General features: G+C 43.9%; 3 protein-coding genes across 3 annotated transcripts in view; all 3 read left to right on the top strand.

The window, feature by feature from the left end:
• Positions 1–486, top strand: part of LOC308376600 (cytoplasmic phosphatidylinositol transfer protein 1-like) — a gene marked incomplete at its 5' end in the record, with an annotated part of 79,627 nt that extends 79,141 nt beyond the window's left edge. The window contains one exon of the mRNA XM_080852993.1: positions 148–486. Within this exon, the coding sequence (XP_080709119.1) occupies positions 148–485 (338 nt within the window). The 3' untranslated portion in view covers position 486. The remainder of the gene's footprint in view (positions 1–147) is intronic.
• A 4,817-nt stretch (positions 487–5,303) lies between these two features.
• Positions 5,304–12,906, top strand: nol11 (nucleolar protein 11; the record flags this gene model as incomplete). Its single annotated transcript, XM_080852968.1, has 18 exons — positions 5,304–5,450; positions 5,929–6,042; positions 6,163–6,219; positions 6,453–6,601; positions 6,771–6,828; positions 6,936–7,071; positions 7,409–7,615; positions 8,005–8,081; positions 8,215–8,338; positions 8,518–8,603; positions 8,915–8,980; positions 9,381–9,565; positions 10,047–10,172; positions 10,629–10,877; positions 11,345–11,423; positions 11,674–11,766; positions 11,932–12,039; positions 12,382–12,906. The coding sequence occupies 18 exons, from the start codon at positions 5,304–5,306 to the stop codon at positions 12,493–12,495; spliced, it is 2,175 nt and encodes a 724-aa protein (XP_080709094.1). The 3' UTR covers positions 12,496–12,906.
• A 1,967-nt stretch (positions 12,907–14,873) lies between these two features.
• Positions 14,874–21,717, top strand: part of LOC308376607 (nucleosome-remodeling factor subunit BPTF-like) — a 40,886-nt gene continuing 34,042 nt past the window's right edge. The window contains exons 1-3 of the mRNA XM_080853005.1: positions 14,874–15,455; positions 18,734–19,556; positions 20,964–21,184. Of these exons, the coding sequence (XP_080709131.1) occupies positions 14,984–15,455; positions 18,734–19,556; positions 20,964–21,184 (1,516 nt within the window). The 5' untranslated portion in view covers positions 14,874–14,983. The remainder of the gene's footprint in view (positions 15,456–18,733; positions 19,557–20,963; positions 21,185–21,717) is intronic.

Genomic DNA, 21,717 nt, shown 5'->3' with positions numbered 1-21,717 from the left:
TCCTCTGTCCAATACTATCTTTCCCTATCTCTTGCTCTCTCTCTCTGTACTTTCTGTCTTAATCTCTCTCTCTCTGTCTCTCTCTGATTATTCTCTCCCTTGCTGTCTCTATGTCCCTCTCTCTAACTCTTGTCTCTCTCCCTTTAGACATGACGATGGATGAGGTGAGAGAGTTTGAGCGCACCATCCAGGCAGCCACCAACCAGAAGATCGGGGTTTTCCCCCCGTCCATCTCCATCGGGACAACGCCCCTGTCCTCTCTGGCCCCCTCCGGTCCTGCCAGCGCCCCCTCCACCCCGATCTGCACCGACGCCCCCGAGTTCCTCACCGTCCCCAAGGACCGGGCCCGCAAGAAGTCCGCCCCGGAGACCCTCACCCTGCGCGAGCCCCTGCCCGAGTCCAACCCTCCGCCCACCCCACCCCCAGCCAGCGCCCCCATCTCCAACCACGCCCCCTGGAGCTCGGAGGGCAGTGAGCTGGAGTGATGTCGCCCTTGCAGCCTACACACCCTCTCTGCCTCCCCCCCCCCAAAATCACACACACACACACACACATATACCCACGCATACACACACACACATACCGACATATCACCCCTCCTGCATACCCACTGATCTACGCATCTCCTTCTTCACGTTTCTTTGGCACAGCTCGACCAAGCGGCCAGTTCGAGTTCCGCGCCACCTCTCGACCGTCACACAAGCTCACCACCCCCGCTGTAAATCCGCCTAGACAAAGACTCCCAAATCCCAGGGCTTAGACCGCTGGAAGCACCAAGCGTGGGATTTGAGGAGTCGTCGCCCCCCTCCCCCCTCCCCCTACAGGTCACCGATGGATTCCAGCCAGTGGCAAGCAAGACATAAAAGATGCCAAGTCCTCCTCCTCCTCCCCCCAAACAAAGAGAATATGCATTTATTGAATCATCGTGTGTGTGTGTGAGTCTTAGTCTATAAAACAGTGCGTCCAGGCCTCCACGTTAACACCAGGCCTTAAAAAGCCAGATAGAATTCCAGTTAAGTACTTTTCCTGTCTTCGTTTCCCCCCACCCCCCAGGAGTTTCATCTGAAAGCCTCCATAGCCATACGACCTGCGGTCTAAGTCAACCTGCTTCGGCAGCACAAATGTAGATATTCTTAGCGACACTGCTGATTATTTTGAAACGTCATTGCGGCATGTGTTGCTCTGCCACAGCACAGCGTAGGACGGGAACTCTGAGACCGAAGTAAAACGAATCAGCTCCGATGGGTGCGTCTTTCAGTGGCGTAAGGAACTGGGATGGGTTGAAACTCACTGGGAACCGCCTATCATCATTGTTCTTGTCCTGTAGATCGACACAGATCGACATGGTGCAAGTTAAATACCAGGATTTCGACCAAACAGAGAGAGCAAGAGAGACAAACAGAGATAGCGTTCTCAGGTCCTCCATCTTTTTTGATAACACAGGGCAGGATATGGACTTCGTCCTACTCACTGCTTTTGCTAATTATCTACCTGTACAGCTTTCTCTACGTTAAAAAAGCTCTTGATAATCCAACCAAGTTTACATACCAACAAATATAGCCACGTGGGGTGATACAAAAACGAATCAAACATGAACGATCTTCAGATAAAATAGTTCAGATTAAGTCTTTTGAATGATGTTACATCCGAGAAATATGGTTGAGAATCGTGACTTAGCCACGGCAGGAAATTCACCTTGTGCTTTGAGCCGTCATGCCATCAGGAGCAGAGTGAAGTCTGTGAGGTCCAACCTCACATGAATATTTCAGCCAAGTGACCATTCGTACACAAGATCGACAGATACACGACTGGTCAGTCAGATACACCACTGGTCAGTCAGATACACGACTGGTCATTCAGATACATGACTGGTCAGTCAGATACACCACTGGTCAGTCAGTGTGCAAACTAGAGAGCAGCAGATTATCAATAGATGTCTTCACACATGGAGCGGACAGGGCAGCACACTGACTGACTCTAAGATGGGGGGGGGGGGGTCTCTTCAAAGCATGCCTTGCGCTTGGTCTCTACAGTACATTCTGGATGCCGGGTCGTATCGCTTACCTTGCCCGGTCCACATCATCTTAAAGGCGTGAACAAAGAAAATATCCCTCTAAAAACATACTTGCTGTGCCAACTCTACTGTCACAGGGGAGGAAGAGGTTTGGATTTGATTTGGGAAGAGATCCTCTCCTTGGTTGCACTTGTGGAAGTACTTTGATAAGCTGCTAAGATTGCCATTGATTCAAAAGGGGCGGGGGGAGGGGGGGCTTAAAGCCGCATGGAATGTTCTCCAACATATATACATATAGGAGTGTATATGAGTCTATAGAGGCAGGATAAGAGGTGGAAGACTTGAATGTGACTTAATAGGTTGTGTAGTTATTTGCCATATGATAAATACAAGTCTCCAATCAAAAACTGAGCATGCTTGGAGAAAATAAGACTATCCACCCAGTGCCTCTGCATGTGAAAAGTGTATCTTCTAGTCTGTATACCAAAACCTCCTTCAAACAGTATTTAAAGAGATGACAAAACCATGAAGAGAATTATGTTCTTCTGTGCTGCGCTTTTGTTTTGCCACGCTTAGTGAAAGAGGCGAGTTTGACATTTTCAATTTGACATATCAGATCATCCGATCGGCTGTGTAATGGCCGAACATGCGCTTTCAATTAAATGCTTTTCTGTAAATCCGAGCACAAGCAGTCCATTAAGAAGTTGAGGCTTTGGAAAAATGGATATTTCCCGTTTCGGCAATCACTGTTCTGTTAATGTTTTTTCCCCCCCCTAATAACCTGAACACTTAAGAGAGACATCTGTTAATGAGTCTGTAACTAGTGCACTCATGATTCTAAGATTCAGATATTTTTTTTATATACATATCATTTCCTTGCAGACTTATTTCTCCTTTTTAACATGATTGGACCATAATTAAACAAATGGGTCACAGTTGTCAGACCCTAAAGGAAGACATACTGAAACGGTTTGCTTTCTGACCAAATGTTTCGTCAAAAGACCAGCATTCTAGTTTGCCTCCTGCGAGACTGATAAGCCATGCTCCCCTTTAGTTTGAAAGCAGTCTATAGTACCAGTTCACCTCAGCTTCTTGTCATCACAAATGGACCAGGGCCCAATGTATCAATTCAAATATCCAACCTTCTACATTCGTACTGTTCGAAAAAGGAGGATTTTCAGTCTTTTGTTTGTACTCTTTTGGGATTAGACACAGTCCAGCCTAGCAAGTGGATTTTCTTCAGGCATATGAGGTTTACCAAAATTCCAGGGATTAGTGTCATTGTTTTTTTGTTTTTTTGTTTTTTTTCAGCGGGTGTGCTAACTCTTGAGTTATAGTGAGTAATTTGTAAATAGCCTTTGTACAGATATCCTCTGGTTTTAGACTTCCTATAATTGATCTAAAATGAGGTGAAAGTTATCAGTGTAGAGATTTTGGTCTCTATCAGATGGAAGGTCTCTGCCACTTTGAATTATTCCAGTTCATTAAAATGCTGTAATGTAATCAGTTTAACATATCCATTTTGCTAGTATGATTTGGCCTCAAATTCAGTCTTTCAGTAGCTTCTGTTAGTTTCCCCGCTCCTGTTCACATGTAAGGGTATTTCTTTCAACTTTGATATGGTCTTAGGACCTCTTTTTTTGGAGAAAAAAAAAAGCAAAACATTTTATGTTCTTTAGTTGTTTCAGTGGCGGCATTGATGTTTTTTCATTCTGAAGGTGGGCTGTCTTTACCTTTTTGTTCTTACGGTCAGACTGAAGTATCAGTAGCATTGTGGGTTATTTTGTTATGGCTGTATTTTCTATCTGAACCCATTTGCTCAGAAGGACCAAGCTTTTGTGTCACTTTGAAGTGCAGCTGGTAAACATGCTGTTATTTTTGTGTTTGCTAAGTGCCATCCTCTCTCGGCTGCTGAACGTCGCTCTGGGTTCTTCCACTCTGGTATATTTTTATTGCCCTTGGATATATTTTGTTTGGTTTAGTTGTAATAAATGTTTTACTTTTTTCTTAAATCTTGTAGCAAATAAAGTTTACTTGCTATTTAAAATATTCTGTGTCAAGTCCTTCTTGCATGGCAACACCCATATGTGTTTGGGGGAGGGCATGTATTAATGGAAGGGTGCAACTTTAGGAAAGGTGGCTACGTGAGATTAATACTTTGATTCAGGTTCAGTTGACTGAAACAAATAAAAACAAAAATTAAGCCTTTCATAAAATTGCCCTTGATTGAAGTAATTCTTTAGATATAACTAGATATAATATCACTGAATTTAAACCAACAATTTCAGGATACCAGAGGACTGATGGAAAGAAAGCATCTTGAAAGGCACATGATAACACTCTTCTGCATGATGACAATACAACTCTTCAAGCTAAACACATAAGGCATAACAAGAGTTGGCTGTGGGTGCATGTCCTTAGCACATCAATCAACTGTGCCCAGTTGTGCAGTTTGAACAGAATGTGAAGAACTACATTAACCTTTCTTGACACATAATTGCACATTATGTTATTCTGTAGGCAAGTCAGTGCATTAGTGCTCTCTACACACCAATTTCACTATTACTTCCATCCCTCATTTGTCAGAAAATGAGATGGCTTTTTATGCTGTGGTAACCTGATCCAGTTTTTTTGTCAACAAAATGGAAAATCAGTAGGCTGTGATATCAATAAGAAAAAAAAACATGACCTAATATACCTATTTGAGTAGCTTACTGATCAAACGTTATGGTCATATATATTTGTAAATACAGCATTCTTTGATTTAATATAATCCATCAGCAGCTCATCTTCTAAATTAAAAATATTGAAGCATTAGGCTAATAAATGTGGGCCTTTACATTAAGCCTGCTAACAGCCAGCCTGATTTGTCTGCAGGCTAATTTCGAAACTATTCAGGCATTCAAGAAAACCGTGAAACTAACTGTAAGCCCCACGTTTGTTGGCCACAAATAATGATCAATAGTGGGCTATTGTAATGTAGCGATTGTTTATTTATACGTGTAAACTTAACACATCTGTTGTTTTGACGATTTTTTAATGAAGGGCAAACTAACATACGCGAGGGCATGCACACGCATATATAACAAATAAACGCTGGATGTTTTGGTGCAACTCATAAAGCCCGCATTTTCATCACCATAGATTTATACATAGTGAAAGGACCCACGCCACGGAGCGGCAGTGTCGTAGTTTTTCAGCGCTGTTCTTTTCTCTTCTTGAGAGTCTCGATGGTAGCACAACGTGTGCTCGCGAGGTTTGAGCATATGCGAGTTCTGCGATCGGAAAGATGGCAGCGCTCTTTGAGGGGTCCACGCTTTGCGCACTCAATGTAGCGCAAAACAGCACAGAATCTGGGATAGAAGGGATCGAATTGAAAGGGGATGATGATCATGTGGTTGTTACGGATTCGACCAGATCTATTACAATATACAAGGTAAGGTGAAGCGGACAGATCTGTTTGATTTAACGATTGGGTGGTGCCACGCTCTCCTTCCGTACATAGCCAACCTAGCTAGAGCATTTTGTAAACAATCAACGCCAGTACAATAACGCCACCTTAAATTAGCAATAAGAACCCAGGACATTTTCGTACTTTTAGTAACATGGAGGTTTGAAATTAAAGCAAACCGTTGGACTCCAGTCGCTTTGAGTTTGTGGGCTGGTGTTGGTAACGATACACGTTACAGGCTATAGTCTGCCTCTAGCTTAGCTAGGAAACCGCCACTGCCACGAAAATGTCGCTGTTGTATTAATTTGCAGTAAGTTGTTCATAATCGATGCTAAGTCTAGATGCTATCGCCTTTCAAGAATAATCTTTGCCAGACTGAGAACGCTAAAGAACGCATGTGACTGCGGATGTAATTCATGATTGGCATCATAGGAGTTGCAAATTTATGTGGTTGTTCTGACAGGTCTCGGACCAGAAGCCCTTGGGTAGCTGGACAGTGAAGCAGGGACAACGAATAACGTGTCCCGCCGTTTATAACTCCAAAACAAGGGAATATGTGGTGGTGACAGATGATAAGGTAAACAACGAAGATTGACCTCTCCTAATCTTTTATCCAATAGCTTTATCTGAAGTTGTGAAGTTAAGTCAATTATTTGTTTATATTGATGTGTTTTTAACTTACTGTTTTCCCCCTTAGGTTATAAGAGTCTGGAAAGATGATGACATCAGTCTTGACAAGGCATTTAAAGCTACTGTAAGTATGATTGTGATGCATCAAATGTACTCACCCAGACCCTATAGAGGCCTGAAACAACTCTTTGAAGAGACCTTAACATGTTCATTCTCTTTCCACATTAATGTTGATGTGTCTGTATTCCATATTCTGATTTCACTAACAGATTACATTTCCTTGTAATACAATCTTGTTCGCCTTGCCTCGTGGAGTTGTCTCAAGTTCGCCTGACCCAGACTGCTCTTGTGCTGTAGGTGTCCTCTGATGTGTGGAGGATCCACTCGTGCGCTGACCAAGAGCCAGTGGTTCTCTTCCGCAGAGGAGCCGTCCAATTCCTGGACCTGCTGTTGGCTGAGCCTCAGCAGGACGTGGAGAACATCCTCTCAGAGGAAGAGGTCATCAGGTAGGACCCTCATGCTTCAAACGGCCATCCAGCCACTTCAGATGCAGCACTGACGGGCATATAGGTCACAGAAGTCTAATTGTCCAGCTTTGAACCCCTGTCTTTGAGCTGATGTCCAGTGTTCTTGGCGAGAGATTTGCATTCAAGTGTCATAAATGTTATCCTATAGGTGGAGCACTCTCGTCACCTCAGGAAAACAACGATGGGTTCTCTATATCACAGAACATGTAAGACTACACCCCTACTCCACTCGTGCCTTGCTAGTACGTTCCATTTAAGAATCAGTGTAATCGTCCCTCTGCTGTTTGACGGAACATTCCATTTGTTTCCTCAGAAAGGGGAACACTGCCTGCATGTGCAGAGTCTTGGTGACATGAACAGAGTGGCGTACCGGCTGGAGGGCACGGGCTCCAACTCCCTCAGCTATTCGGCGTCACCACGCAGCGGAAATCTGCACATACTCAGTCTATGTAAGTGAGCACACAACAGCATGTGTAGTGTCACCGCAAACTGGGGATATGGTTTCACTCGACAGACAGTGTTGGTCATCTAAAGCACCTAAGAGTGTGTGGATGCTGTTGGAGACATTCATCCAAGTATCTGTTACTGTAACCAAGACATGCCCTTTGTTTTGATGTCTGAGTCTAGTCAGTTGCCGTACATGAGAATTGTCATGTGTAGTAACGGTGTCTAAGCCTTCTTTAAAGTGCTTTTACTTTCTTAATTCTAAGATAAGCATACTGTGACAACCTGAAAAACTGTATCTGAACACAGCCTCTCATCCCTCCATCTTGATCTTCCTTGCAGACCCAGACGGCTGTGTGTATGAGAGTATAGTACCCATGCGATTGCCAGAGGGAGTGGAGGAGGGCAAGGTGCTATCGCTGCCCAGGACCCTGCTCCTGATGCTGCCGCTGGGGGAGGGGGAGCTGGCATCAGCCTCGGCTGTGCCCCTGGACTCAGCCCACGTGGCCGTGGTGGGAGTACCGCATCCGTCAGCAGGGGCAGGGAAAGGTACACCCATCCCCTTCCAGCAAAGCACTCTTTTAGGCTCTCGTGGATCTGTGACAATTTGTTGCATTGAGAATCATCATTGTATACCTACCAGTGTACAGAGGGTAGAGGAGTCGTTTAGTAATGGAAAGGTTGCCACTCCTCCTTACCAAGTGTGTAGGTGTCCTTGAGCAAGACACTTAACCCCTAAAACTGCTCCTGATTTATAAATCCAATTTCCTTGAAAGTTGCTTTGGGTAAAAGCGTCTGCTAAATGACTAAATTAAAAAATGTAAATGTAAAACACATATAGATGCACTGTGCTCTGGCTTACTTTTTGTTGATGTTATTGTGCGTGCCCTGATTATTGCTAGAGGGGTACTGAATGCTGTCTCTGTCTTCCTCTGCAGATTACCTGTGCATTTGGAATACAAACTTCCAGACACTGCAAGCTGGGAAGGAAATGGTTGGGAGAATATATGGCCCGGTCAGTCAGAACAAATGTTTTGGGGAAAATGGATGTGCTGAATGTATCTTGAGACTATAAAACATTTCTACCAGATAAACAAAAGCGGAAAAAAAACTGAATTTGTCTGTTTGTTTGTTTGTTTTGTTTCCAGTTGTGGTGTTACTGCGGGAAGCTTTATGTTCCTCACGGAAAGGCTTTGTCTGTAATCCCCTTTGAGTGTCAGAAATCCTCCCTGGCTGCTGCTATGGGAAAACTCAAACAACCTGGAGGCTGCGGTAAGCTCCTCTATAGCACGCCACTATGGGCAGCCTCCCCCTCGTACTCTGTTAGTAGTGACACTGCAATTGCAACACTAATGCCTACCATATGTTACCCAACATAACTACTTGCAGAAGTGTGTTTGGTAACTCTTAATGTGTATTCTCATCCTGGCTTTGCTCTGTCGTTCATCCAGAGTTGAACCCTCCGGTGCCCGTGGCATCATGGGGTGCGGTGATGCAGGAGCAAACATCTGCGAGTGGGCTGGAGACACGGAAGAATGTGAGTGTCGTTTAGGCAGTGCTGTGCACATCCCTTTAAGGGTACCACATCCCTTTAAGGGCGCCACAAATGCTAAAAAGATGTAGTTCTCTTGGCATCAATATTTCATGTGGACTCGACAATCTGCTGCAACACTCTCATCTGGGGTTTCAGGTTATATGAAATGTGACCTACCACACTTCAACACCTGTGTTGTTAATGAAAGGAGTTAGTCCTGGACCTTCATGTAGGTTTAACCTGATTTGTTGCACTGTTCAACAATTTCTTAGTTGATCCTGATTTTTTCCCCCCCAATTCAATCCTTTCTATAGAAGTTGACTCGCAGAAGCCAGGGGGCCTCCGCCATCGCAGTTGACCAGTTAATAGAACTAATCAAGGTAACCGCCTCTCATCTAAAGCCACATGCTGGTCATTCTTCCAAACCTCTGGAGAGTACATCAATAAGTGTTAACTACATGCATTCACCGTGTTTTCTGAGGAGACGTGGTCTAATTATTTTAGACAAGAATAATTTGCATGTGCTTTGTGACAAATGTTGCATTGGGTTCTCTTGAGATTCTTTCCTTTGTAGTCCAACACTCTGAATGCGTTTGTTCCAGTATGTTGTCAGGTCTGAACTGTTCTAAAGTGTTGCTGTACTTCAAGTCCAAAAAGGCTATTTGTCTTCATGCCAACTTTGTATCAGTTCAATTGATTTCTGCCCCCTCACATGATGGCCATCTTATTCAGTCCTGGGTCCCCGGCAAATCACCTAAAATGGGTTTTGTCTTTTTGCAGACCGCCTCAGTGGACGAGGTCCAGAAGGCAATGGCGTCCTTCCTCTCTAAGTCAGACCTCCCATGTCTCCAGCTGGCTGTGGGGAACCTGGCCTCTGCCATAGTGAGACGGAGCCTGGAGGAACCCTCCTTCTACCCGCACATGGTCCTGGTGCAGCTGGTGCACACCCAGTGTCTCTGCCACAGGTGAGGGTGTGGTGTGTCGTTAGATGGTGTTAGGCACCAAGAACTGCATGGCTATTTATTAGTAGCTTAGCAGCTGCTATACGAGTGGTTTATGGTTGTTATTAGACTTTGGTCTGGGATGGCACACTCTTTAACTGAGCCAGTTGGCAAACATGAAAAACAAGATTGTGAGTTAAATGTGTTTGGAAGCAGGATTAATTTACCATAAATTGCACTGCCCATCTTGGTCACAGTACATTTCTGAAAGGCAACCATATACAAGGTCAAGTCAAAAAGAGACTGCGCCTATGAAAAGAAAAAAACCTCCCTGATTTAAAATTCACCGCCATCTCCTTTGAAGTAGTCACTTTAAGCCATGACCCTGGCGGACTGAAATCCGTGGATACGGATTATTTTATGAATACTGGGTCTTGTCTCACGAAGAATGCAAGATCAAAAAATAGCGATCTAACAGATATGATTGTATTTCTCTGGTCTCCAGTGTGTGTCCTGACCTCCTGAAGCTGGCTCTGGAGAAGAAGGACTCAGCCCTGTGTCAGTTCTGTCTACAAGTCTTTCCGGACATTCCTGAGGCCATCACCTGTGCTTGCCTTAAAGCTTTCCTCAGGTAAATATTCTCCCACTGGTGAAATTGGGTTGATCACAATCACTGAAAACGTTTTGGTGGAGGTTTCTATTACTTGTCTCCCTTTCAGAAGATGAATGTCCTAGCAGGGCTTGACAGTAGATCTAGGCAGCAGATGTTGGAGAAAACAAATCATTGTGTTCCCCATGGATTTTCTGTGCCTTGTCAGTTCGTTTTGGCTGCACATATTACACCAAACCTCACAAGATCCTGTTGGAATCAAAATCTTGAGGAATTCCTGCTGGAGATAACCTCAATCACAGCAATTCTAACCACAATTGTTGAGAATTCCCAAAGCAATTTCAGTCACTTTTGTTGCAAGATCCTGGAGGGACTTCTTCAATTTGAGCTGAATCCCTGACTTCATCAGATATTCCACCCCTGGACCTTTCCCAAAGCCAATCCTTCAATCCAGTCACCCACTATTTCTCCTCACAGCACACCAGACAGTGAGCTGGAGACGGTTACTCTGGAGACGGACAGCGTGGTGTACATGGAGGGTCTGAGTGCCATGACGGTGCAGGAGAAGGAGGAGGAGAATGAGACCCAACAGAACGGCTTCAGCACACCGGCAGCGTCGGAGGAGAACAGCCCTGTCCAGCACCCTCTCCACCAGAAACCAAAACTAGACAGCTCCATGTCTCTGGACATGACGAGGCCAGTCGGACTACACAAAGCAGTATTACTGTATCCTTGGCTGCAGAAGCGCTGAGATGCTTTCTTGTACTTTAAGGTCCTTGTCATCTCCCTTACATTAATTGGTACATGTAAATTAGTCTATATGCTGAAGTGTTATGCAAACCCAAACAAACAATGGTACTTCAGGGAACATGGTGAACAGAGGAGGATTGAATCCTCCCCCTCACCCCCCCCCCCCCCCCCCCTCTCTCTGTTTCTCTTTCTCTCTCACTCTCGTGCTCTCTCTCTCTCTCTCTCTCTATCTCAAACTTGCACTCTTTATAACTTGCAGTCTCTCTCTCTCTCTCTAGAGTATTTTTCTTTCTCTAGAGTATAAAGACATTACAAGTATTTTTTTCTCTCTCTCTCTAGAGTATAAAAACATTACAAAAACACTCTACTGAACTACATTAACATAAAACCACTCTTAAGTGGCAGTTTGAGTTTGAATTTTTCCCTTGACAGCAGCTTCACAGAAATGAAATCTTGCAGACGCCGTACAGTGACAGCTTCCTGTTGCCTCATCTCAAAGACCTCTCTGCACCACAGGTTATTGTAAGTATCCGTTTACAGGGTCACAACTGACACTTTTTTTGTATCGTCATGATGAAAATGTTATTTGCTTATTGTTTTATTTTCATTGTTAAGCTTTGAAGTTTTTTTTAATTAAATAGATATCTTACTAAATGGTTCACTGAAAGACACTAAAGTTTTCTTCCACCAAAATAAATTATTTTCCCTACTTAAGGACAGAATATCTGTAATACAGTCAGTTTGATGTTCCATCATTCTCTTATATCCCCAGCTCTTCCTTCAGTACCTCCAGTTCTTGTATGTGAAGTACTATCAAGAGATCAACACACAGGTTCCTGCTTTGAGGTCACCAACCATGACACAGGTTGGTGGGGTGGATGGTTTCACTCATAATGCCATTATTATTGTTTGAAGAATTCACTAGTTAGCTTTTCCAGTGTGTCTGAAGTCTTGGGTACCGCGTAAACAGCATGTAACATGTTTCCTGTAACTCCTGTATTTTTTTTACCCTTCATCTTCATAACTGCAGATCATAGACTGGGTCTGTATGCTTGTGGATGCTCACTTCACTGTCTTGGTCATGGCTCCAGAAGCAAAGGAGTTGCTAGCAGGCCTTCACAGTTTCGTGAAAGCACAGGTACGTGCGTTTAAGCTTGCAACTTGGCGTGTGCCACTTGTATCCTTTGGTCATTCAGTGTGTTGATCATGCACTTACACAAAAAAACAATTCAAAAAAATGTTTTTAACAAAATCAATGCTTACCTCAGTAATGAATGTCATGAATCATGGGACAGTATATGTGAATGTGTACAGAAAAGTGAGAGCCACTGCAGAATGAGGGGAAGCATAACCAAGAATTGCGAAATATTTCACCTTTGCTGAATACATTTGGACAAATATTCTGTGGAAGGAATTGACTGGGTGGTCACTGCTGAGACTTGCACAGCTAACTTTGCTTCCCCTGCCCCGTTTTTTTCAGATGAGGTTATTTACCGATCTGGGGAAAATCGAGGGCAGTCTTCACGCACTGAAGAAAGCCAAGCCCTCAAAGGACAACAGCCAGTACTCTATTGAAGTGATTGAGTTGTTTTAAACCAACTGTATAGACTCTTTTAAACAAATATGGCTCCTCTCCTCTCCTCTCCTCTCCTCTCCTCTCCCATGAGTATCACTTTTGCAATAAATTACCTGAGCTTTGTGTTTTCTAAAACAGTTGATTAGACATTTCTTCATGGCTTTAATGTGTATTTATATGAGTTACAACATGAATTGGAAATGTAAAATGTATTGCAAATTAAAGCCGTTATTATAGTGTATACTACCAGACGACCTTCCTACGAGTATATTTTCTTTTGAGCCAATATGTTTTTTAGTTTTTTTTGTCAGGAAGATAATGTTATTTAAAAAGCCGTCATACCAGTAGAGTGATTCAGTCTAGGTATTTTTGTAGAAGACCTACTGTACAACCAGCGTTTGTATGAAAATTTCATGTATTATATTTACATGGATACGATGCTTATGTTACAATTGTATCTTACAGATAATGTTATAAGCATGAAAATGTTGCGTATAATTCAGAGCCTTTTGAAACTGCTTAGTGTGGTTTATAACAAATATACTGGTATTTTCTTGGATTATGGTTTCCTTACATTTCGTCAGCCTGCACAACTGCGCCCAAAGCTGGGGCACACTCGCTCACCATGAGGGGGGAAGAAGAAAGGAGGAAAAAAAGAGAGAGAAAGGGGAAAAGGAGAGATAAAAGAAGGAAGGGACTTTGTATGGCCTGATCCTCCATGACTATTTTAAACATTAAACTTCTGTTTTTATATGCATTACTATGAAAGCAGAGGTTTCAGGTCGAGTCCCACCGTTGGCAGAAATTGAGGCTTGCATTATTTCATGCAAAGCTCATTTTCATTATTGGAACTCACAATCTGTTTGGATATTACCTTTTATTATCCTTATATTAGTGATATATGGATAATTCTACATTGAATATTTCAATACATGCATTTATGTGAGAAGAGTTGACCCCAAAGTTCCCGGTTCGAGTCCCAGCGTTAGCAGAAATGTAGGCGTGCATTATTTACCGCAAAGTTCAATTTTATTACTAGAATTCACAATTTGTTAGCACATTACTTTTAATGTACCCTATATTAGTGATATATTTATAAATCTACATTGAATATTTCAATGCAAGTTCTTTAATTGTTTCACAAAATATTTGTGTTCCAATTAATACATCCTTCTATTCACAAAACACAAAAGAGAATTATATTTGTTTGTTGTAAACGCCTGCATAACACCACTATGCTACCGACTTCCACCACCGATGTCTACAAATGTCTTTCTCTGGAATCAGCTCGAACAACGATCACCTCGAACAACGCGTGTGTAGAGGCGTCTTCCAAAAAAATCATTCGTTGTCGGCAGGATTCGAACCTGCGCGGGAAGATCCCAATGGATTTCTAGTCCATCGCCTTAACCACTCGGCCACGACAACTGCATAACCATAGATATTGTGCGGATTTTTTATAGATTGTGTGATACATTTTAAATTTTAGTTTGCTTTCAACATTATTTCCATAAGTTGATTATTATGCGCGCACAAAATCACAGCTGCAACATTATGCTTGCTCTATCTCGACTGATCCAATGTCAGAGACCTATAAATTATTTACTGTAATCTTGCATTTTATACTATTATTTGAAAAAGGAAACTTGAACGCAAAAACGAAGGCTACATGATGTAGGCCTGGTTGTCTTTGGCCAGCAGAATAAACTACAGGCTAACTAATGTTGGAAATATGTGAAGTATATAATGAGCTACTCAAATTAATTTAATACTTAAAAGCAGACGCCGGTTTGAAAATGCAAAAATGTAAAACATCGGGAGAATGGCAGTTTAACGCAGATTTAATTTATTAGGTTACACTGCAACATCTGTGCGTTGCATAAGCAGTAACCATAGTATTAAAAGCACTTGCTCTTAAGTTACCAACTAGGCTAACACGTAACCCTCTTTTATTCTGCTTCGAAATAAATCCGTAACCTATGTTGAACTTGAAATATGTGAATAAAAATGTTTCAATGCCCCTTCTGCACAGCTTGCAGCGTCTTTGAAATTATCTCAAACACATTTACAGTCAAACGCGCTGTTAAATTTACAAGCTAGCTCTTATATAATTAATTGATGAATGAGAGAGTAGTTAAACTCAGACTGACAAATGAACGTAAATAGACTGCATCGTGTCTACTATGCTTTCTAATTTTGTGAACTAACATGGTATTCGCATCTATTGTAGAGCACGTCACGTGACCTCCATAGAGGGCCTGCTGAGTGTTTTCAGTACAGGGAGAGAGAGGAAGAAAAATGGCGACTGTAGGCGACCCAGAGCGGGACGCCGGCCATTCGGTTTGAGCTTTTTCCCGTTAATTTAGACCGGGGATATCCGGGACTCCTGCAGACTTTACAAAGCAAGCTAGTCTTTTGGAAGCGGTCTGATTTGTCTGAATTGCGTGGGCTGGTGGCGCACGAAAACTAAAAACAGAAATAATACATTCTAAGCTAGCTTGCTATAATGAGAGGGAGAAGAGGCAGGCCGCCCAAACAGGCACTGATGGGGGAGCCATCCCCCGTGCCAGTCCGCGGTTTTAGAGCCAGGAGGGGAATGCGTGGAAGAGGTCGAGGAACATCAGATATTGCAGGAATTACTTCCAGGAGGGGAAACTACCATTCGTCGAGAGGCAGAAAAAAATTTGGAGCTACATCGAGGGGTAGAGGAAGAGGCAGGGGCTCGAGAGGTGGCCGTGGAAGCAGAGGGAGACGGCCAGCCAGCAAGATTGTGTACGATGACCATGAGAGTGATGAGGAGGATGCCGTGAGTTTGAGATCGGACGATGATGAGTTTTTACGGGAAAACCCTCTGTCGGACGACGACGGGGCCTTTGATGATGGCTCCGATTATCAGGAGGAAATACCAGACGAAGATGATGCTAGTTACTGCACGGAGAGCAGTTTTAGGAGTCATAGTACCCACGGTAGCACTCCAGGTACGTTGCTGCTAGCTAAGTGGCTAGCTAACTAGCTTAATGCTTAATTAAGTCATGGAAGTGTAAGAGTGATGCATACACCCAGGAGTGTTGTTGAAACTTACTTAACTGTTATACACAAGCGTACATGGTGCGAAGTAAGTTAAGCTGCATTGTTCAAAATGGAGCTTGCTCGCAGAATCAGGCCTCTTTGTTTATTGAGATCCGGTGATGTATCGCGCACTTGTACCACCGAGTCGTCGGTTGTTTACAAATAGTAGCTCACCATTCACATCCAAAAAACGCACACATTTGGTTTTATTTATTGGTTGTTATCACAGAGGTGCGGTTTCAGTTATCATTACATTACGTAATTCGAATTGTTTGTAGATACGGCATTCGCTTATAGCTTGCAGGCGCGATATCTACTTCTGGCTATCCATTCATTCAAATACAAATGTTTTGGGGGCATTTTCTCCTCCTTCATTTGCACTTAAATCTGTCACATTACCAATAGTTTTTTGACAATTTTTGTGAATATTTAGGTAACGACAATGTGCTAACGTAGCTAGCAGCATTTGCAGTAGTTATCCCCACGATGCGGATATACTTACAATGTAGATGCATGGAATTAAGTTAGTTTCAGTAACTTGTAAAAGAGTTTGCCTGTCCGGTACTGCGTCTCACAGTGATATCGGACAAATATTACTCTTGTCACTTACTGTGAAAATAGTTGTTGCCGAATTGTGATAATTTACGTAAGGTTACTCAGCTTAATTAATGTTACGAAAGGCTCGCAAGTTAGCAAAAGGCAATTGACAGCACGGCTTTGTTTTGAAAATGGCGCTCCTGTTCCACCTGTTGCGTGAGGCATTCATTATCCTTCACCCCTGATTACGTTGGTCCATTTAAATATTTTGTATCACCAGTATTAATAACAAGTTCATGCTTTGCGTTTTGTGGACCTTGTATGTATTATTTGTTTGCGGCAACGAAGCATTACTGTATCAGCATTAGTAACGGGAATTTTGGGGACATTTTGGAGCTCTTTTTTTATGTTGAATTCTAGTAGAGCCTTTATTAGGCGGCCGTGCGTGGATAGGTTATTCTTAGATGATGTATTTTGCCACAGTCACGCTCAGCAGCAGCACATTTTGGAATTTTAATGTGAATCCCATCCCCATTCCCAAACTTTGACTCAAAATTCTGCTGGGTTTTTATTGACTGATTTCTAAGGAAGGAGGCAAACGTTTTAAAACATTTATTGATTTGGTCCATATGTAATGTTCATGTTTAAGTGTGAGCGTTGCCGTTTCATAGTCCTATTTCAGTTCCAATATGAGTTATGTGGCCTAGAAGTAGTTCAGCAAAAGGCCGACCATACACAGAGAAACAACAAACAGGGAAGAAAGACACTCCAGGTGTGGTTAACAAAAGGATGAGAGGTTGGGTACGCCAACACTTCACATGAGATTTACCTTCCCAAGAGATAGGACTTGTTTGCCATTGATGTTCACAGTTCAGACAGTTCAGCCTGTGACTGCAGTTATTGTCTCCAAAGTAAAGGTTTTTATTATTATAATTTTTTATCATGCACCATTAATCTTATTATAAGGGACAAAAACCTAGTAGTTCTCCACAACATGTGGAATACACACAGAATAATTTAGCACCAGCTGCCAGCTCAGCCTATTTACATTTTTCGACACTGAGCTTAGGGATCTGCATACATAAAGACGCTTGTTTCAATTCAGCTTAACTCATATCATGACTTCACAAAACAACAAAACAGCCTTCATGGCTAAAGGTTCGCCGCCTGAAATGAAACACTCTGGAGGAGTGGAGTTATCTCTGTTGGGTATCGGTGGCAGTCCCCTGACAGCCTTATTGCTTGTGACATCCTGAAAGAGAGAAAGCACTCATTTTGCATTCAAAGGGAAGCTGACTGAGGTTTCTAATTTGTGAAACATCACCACTGTTTGCTTCATCACCTTTCATTTGTCTTACACACACAAACTCGTTTGTGTTGTTTCTCAGTACTGCCAGGCCAAAAGCCTGCCTTCTACTGGGTCACAAATGGCAACACACACACACACACACACACACACACACACACACAGACCTTACATGTGTGTTGAATTGCCTTGTTCTTGGACAGTTCCAGTGGGACTCTGATCCCTTTAGCAATTCTTGCTTTCCAATGGGCGTTAAAAACACGCCACACATCTTAAGGTGTTGTAAGCATTCCCTCTTAATTCGACCCTGTCTTGAGAGGTTATGTAAGCACACATCTAGTCAAATGTGGCATTTTTTTTTTTAAAAGGGCTCACTCACGAGCAGCGGGTGACCTATTTCCCTATGATAAGGATCAGTTTCACCCTCAGTGTCCATGATGTGAGACCTGGGCTCTGGCAGCATAGTAGGTACAGGTCACAGGTCTCCTGCACTTGGCCTAATCGTGGATTACGCTCTCTGACCAATAAGGGTTACTCGCTGTGAAAGCCTGTATTGAGAGGCGAGCGATTCATTGGCTCAGCGGGGTGCACTTTGTGTCTCCGGGGCCAAACTTGAACCTTCCATGGCCAGCGCACTGAACTGCCTTTGTGGAACTAATGACGAACTGGACATGAATGTCAGTTTGGAGTAATTCTCCAGTGAGGGTCTTCTCTCCCATGTTTAATTTGTTTAAAAATAATTATGAAAAAGATAGTTAGCCTACCAAATAAAGATTGTGGTTTGTTCACTGTTGTCAGGAACATGCTGTGGTGTACGTAATGTATGCGCTAAAATTGCATCATGTATACTGTAACTGGCCATCCAGAGAACCAGCCTACTTAGAAGTGTGGGGTTATTAAAGTGACTGGAGATTAGTTGGATTATATCCTCTCCTTCCTATTAAATGATGTATCAGTTGGTAATGTCCAGAATTTGGAGTAATCTGAAATTAATCCACTCCAAAAGACATATGGTGGCAGCATCTTAATGTCAGGTGCACATTTATGTCCTTTCAAATTGCCAGTCATCTGAAGGTTTTATCTGTTTCTTAATTTCATTTTTATGGGAGAATGTCTTGTGAGTCGATGCAAAAAAAATAAACAAAACACTCGTGTTCCATTTGACCATATTTGTGCAAATGCAATTGCCTAGCACAAAATAAATCTGCTTCAGCGCTAGTCATTTGTACCTTGTATTGCCTTGAGGTTGTTTCATGCACATGTGTGCGTCACTTAGTTCAAAAGTTTCAGTCCAGTGTGATATTAATCGTTTCCTCCTTTCCTTCCTTTGTCTCTCCCCCATAGGTCGGAGGAGAGCGCGCGTCCGCCGCCCTCGATCGCCCATTTTCGAGGAGAAAGAAATCCCCCTGCTGGACCTCCCAAAGTCGTCGGATGACCTGCTGATCCCTTCCGGGCAGGTCTTGAACGTGGCGGCCGTCTACGAGGTCCTCCGCAACTTCAGAGCGGTGCTGCGTCTGTCGCCGTTCCGCTTCGAGGACTTCTGTGCTGCCCTGGCGGGACAGGAGCAGTGCACGCTGATCGCCGAGACGCACATCTCCCTGCTCAAGGCCATCCTGCGCGAGGAGGACTCGTCCAACACCACCTTCGGCCCGGCCGACCTCAAGGACAGCGTCAACTCCACGCTCTACTTCATCGATGGCATGACGTGGCCCGAGGTTGTGCGCGCCTACTGCGAGAGCGACCCCGAGTACCAGCACGTCCTGCCCCTGCAGGAGGGTGACGAGTACCCCTTCGAGCCGCTGGAGTCCAAGGTGAAGGTGCTCCAGTTTCTGGTGGACCAGTTCCTGACCACCAACCTCGCCCGCGAGGAGCTCATGTCCGAGGGGGTGGTGCAGTACGACGATCACTGCCGCGTGTGCCACCGATTAGGTGACCTGCTCTGCTGCGAGACCTGCCAGGCCGTCTACCACCTGGAGTGCGTCAAGCCACCGCTGGTGGAGGTGCCCGAGGACGAGTGGCAGTGTGAGGTGTGCGTGGCACACAAGGTGCCCGGTGTGGCAGACAGCGTCACCGAGGCACAGAAGAGCCGGCCGTACATCCGCCAGGAGCCCGTCGGCTATGACCGGCACCGCAGGAAGTACTGGTTCCTCCATCGCCGCATTGTCATGTAAGTAGTACCACCACGAGAGAAGAATAAGTTAGGTACTCACTGCGAGTGAGTGACTATGTTATTTTACTTGTTACTCCCAGGATTAATTTCAGCATAAGCCCTAATTTGGAGTTTGCAATCGTAGAACATCAACACTCAACAAAGTGCATTTAGTGGCATTTTCATGACTTGAAGTAAAACAGATGAACGTGCAGGTAGGAAAATGGAAGTAGCTGCGAAATGAGGGAATTAAATTAGTATGTATTCTCTCCCACCCTGCCTTGTTCTAATTGTTACAGTTCAATGACAAGCTCGACTGGAAACATGAATCTTAATATTTTCCTATTAACATCCCCCACTCTCAGACACCCATTCTGGAACACCCCTGTATTCTTGTATAAAGGTGTTGCTGTTGATAGCCACGCATACAAATTGTATTGACTCATCATAAATTGAGAGTGTCACCTTGAGGTTGAAATGTGTCATTCCTTCATGTGAAGAAAAGCCATCAATTCACTCCCTAGTTCTTCTGTAATGACCCAGCTGTGAAGTAAGGTGTCAAAATCACCTCCTTTTAAAAACAGCATTCGAGGCATGTCCAAGGGGGAAAAATCTCAACCGCATTGTTGCAAAGTGACTTCTTCAGGGCGCTATCATGTTTCACTCGAGACGGCATTAGATGTTACAGCTAGACGCCGGTTGCATTTCAGGCAAGGGGAAGACGACCCTGCTTACCATCGAGCATTTCACTCCTCTCCTGAAGTAGGGCAAATCAAGTTACATCCAGGCTAGCCATGGCTTCGCTTCCACAAGGAGAGGCTGCTAATTCAACTCCGCTTTTAGACATAGACGTATGTAAGAGGTATGTGTAGTCGAGGCCAGACCTAACTTCCTACTGTATATAGCTGCAGGCCTAATCAAGTGCACCTGGTGCTAATTCAATATAGTCCCAAAGGACTGATGTAGGGGTTGTACCTAAACATGGTAGATGGGGAGATCTGCTGCAGGACATTCATAACATACATACATACATACATACATACATACATCATGTTGTGCAGGTGTTGGGGATGCCCATAGGTATTAAGTCCATGTAGTTGGGCCACAGTTAGCGCAGGGATGGCTACTCTTAGCTACCAGGAGCTGGTGTGTGAATGCTAAAACGTGCATAAAATCACTTATGTGTTTTTTTTGGGCTCTTACCCTCTTGGTTTTGGAGTCATCTGACCAGTGGCCTTTGCTCAATGTTTGTTTTGTGTTTACCTTTCCTACAACTAATGCGTCCAATCACTTTCAAAGACCAAAATGAGCTGAAGTCTGCTGCTTCGTGGTTGACCTGGAAACCTAGCCCTGACCCTCCTCCTTGACCTAGTCTCTTGCAGCCCAAACTAATCCTCCGTTCCGTTCCCCTCCCCGTTTCTCCAGAGAGGAGGACGGCGAGCACGAGGACAAGACCATCTGGTACTACAGCACGCGGGTGCAGCTGGCTGAGCTGATGGAGTCTCTGGACAAGAGCTACTGGGAGGGAGAGCTGCACGCCGCGCTGGAGGAGATGTGCCCGGAGATCCACACCCACATGGACATCACCGAGGACCTGACCAACAAGGCCCGCGGCAACAACAAGGCATACCTCACTGCTGCCAACGGTAAGGGCGAGGCAGGTTTGACAAGCGTGTGAAAGTGTGACCAGTAGAGCACATGGCCCCTGGACAGTAGAAAAGAACGTTCCCAAACTATATTTGATTTTAGGATCTTGGGAATGTTGTTTGAGGAGTTGCATCTCTGTCTTGCAAACAATGTTTTAAAATAGATGGGACATCTCCGTTCTAGTTTCAGGTGTTGCATCACTCTGTCTGTATTTTGTTGGTATGACTCAGACGGACATTGGACAAAGTAGTTCCCAGTTTCAGACTAGACTGGAGCTGATTTTAGGATGTTGCATTATTTAGTGGCTCTCTGACCCTTGAATAACTTGTTTCTATTATGAGCCCATATTCGTGTGTAGCCACTAATTGGCACCTCACATCCTGTGATAACTGTAGCTACACCCTTGATAAGAAGAGATTGAGCATCCTGGTAGATGAGGAGGAGGCGAGTTCCTTGTAGCTAGTTGTTGGGGTGGAGAGGTGAGAGGCTGAACAGAGCAAGGCATGTCTAGACCTCTGCTTGAGAGAGATAC

This window comes from Sprattus sprattus, assembly GCF_963457725.1.
Source record: "Sprattus sprattus genome assembly, chromosome: 1".
Taxonomy (NCBI): Eukaryota; Metazoa; Chordata; class Actinopteri; order Clupeiformes; family Clupeidae; genus Sprattus; species Sprattus sprattus.
The sequence above is the reverse complement of the archived record's forward strand: the minus strand, read 5'-3'. Positions and strand labels throughout refer to the sequence as shown.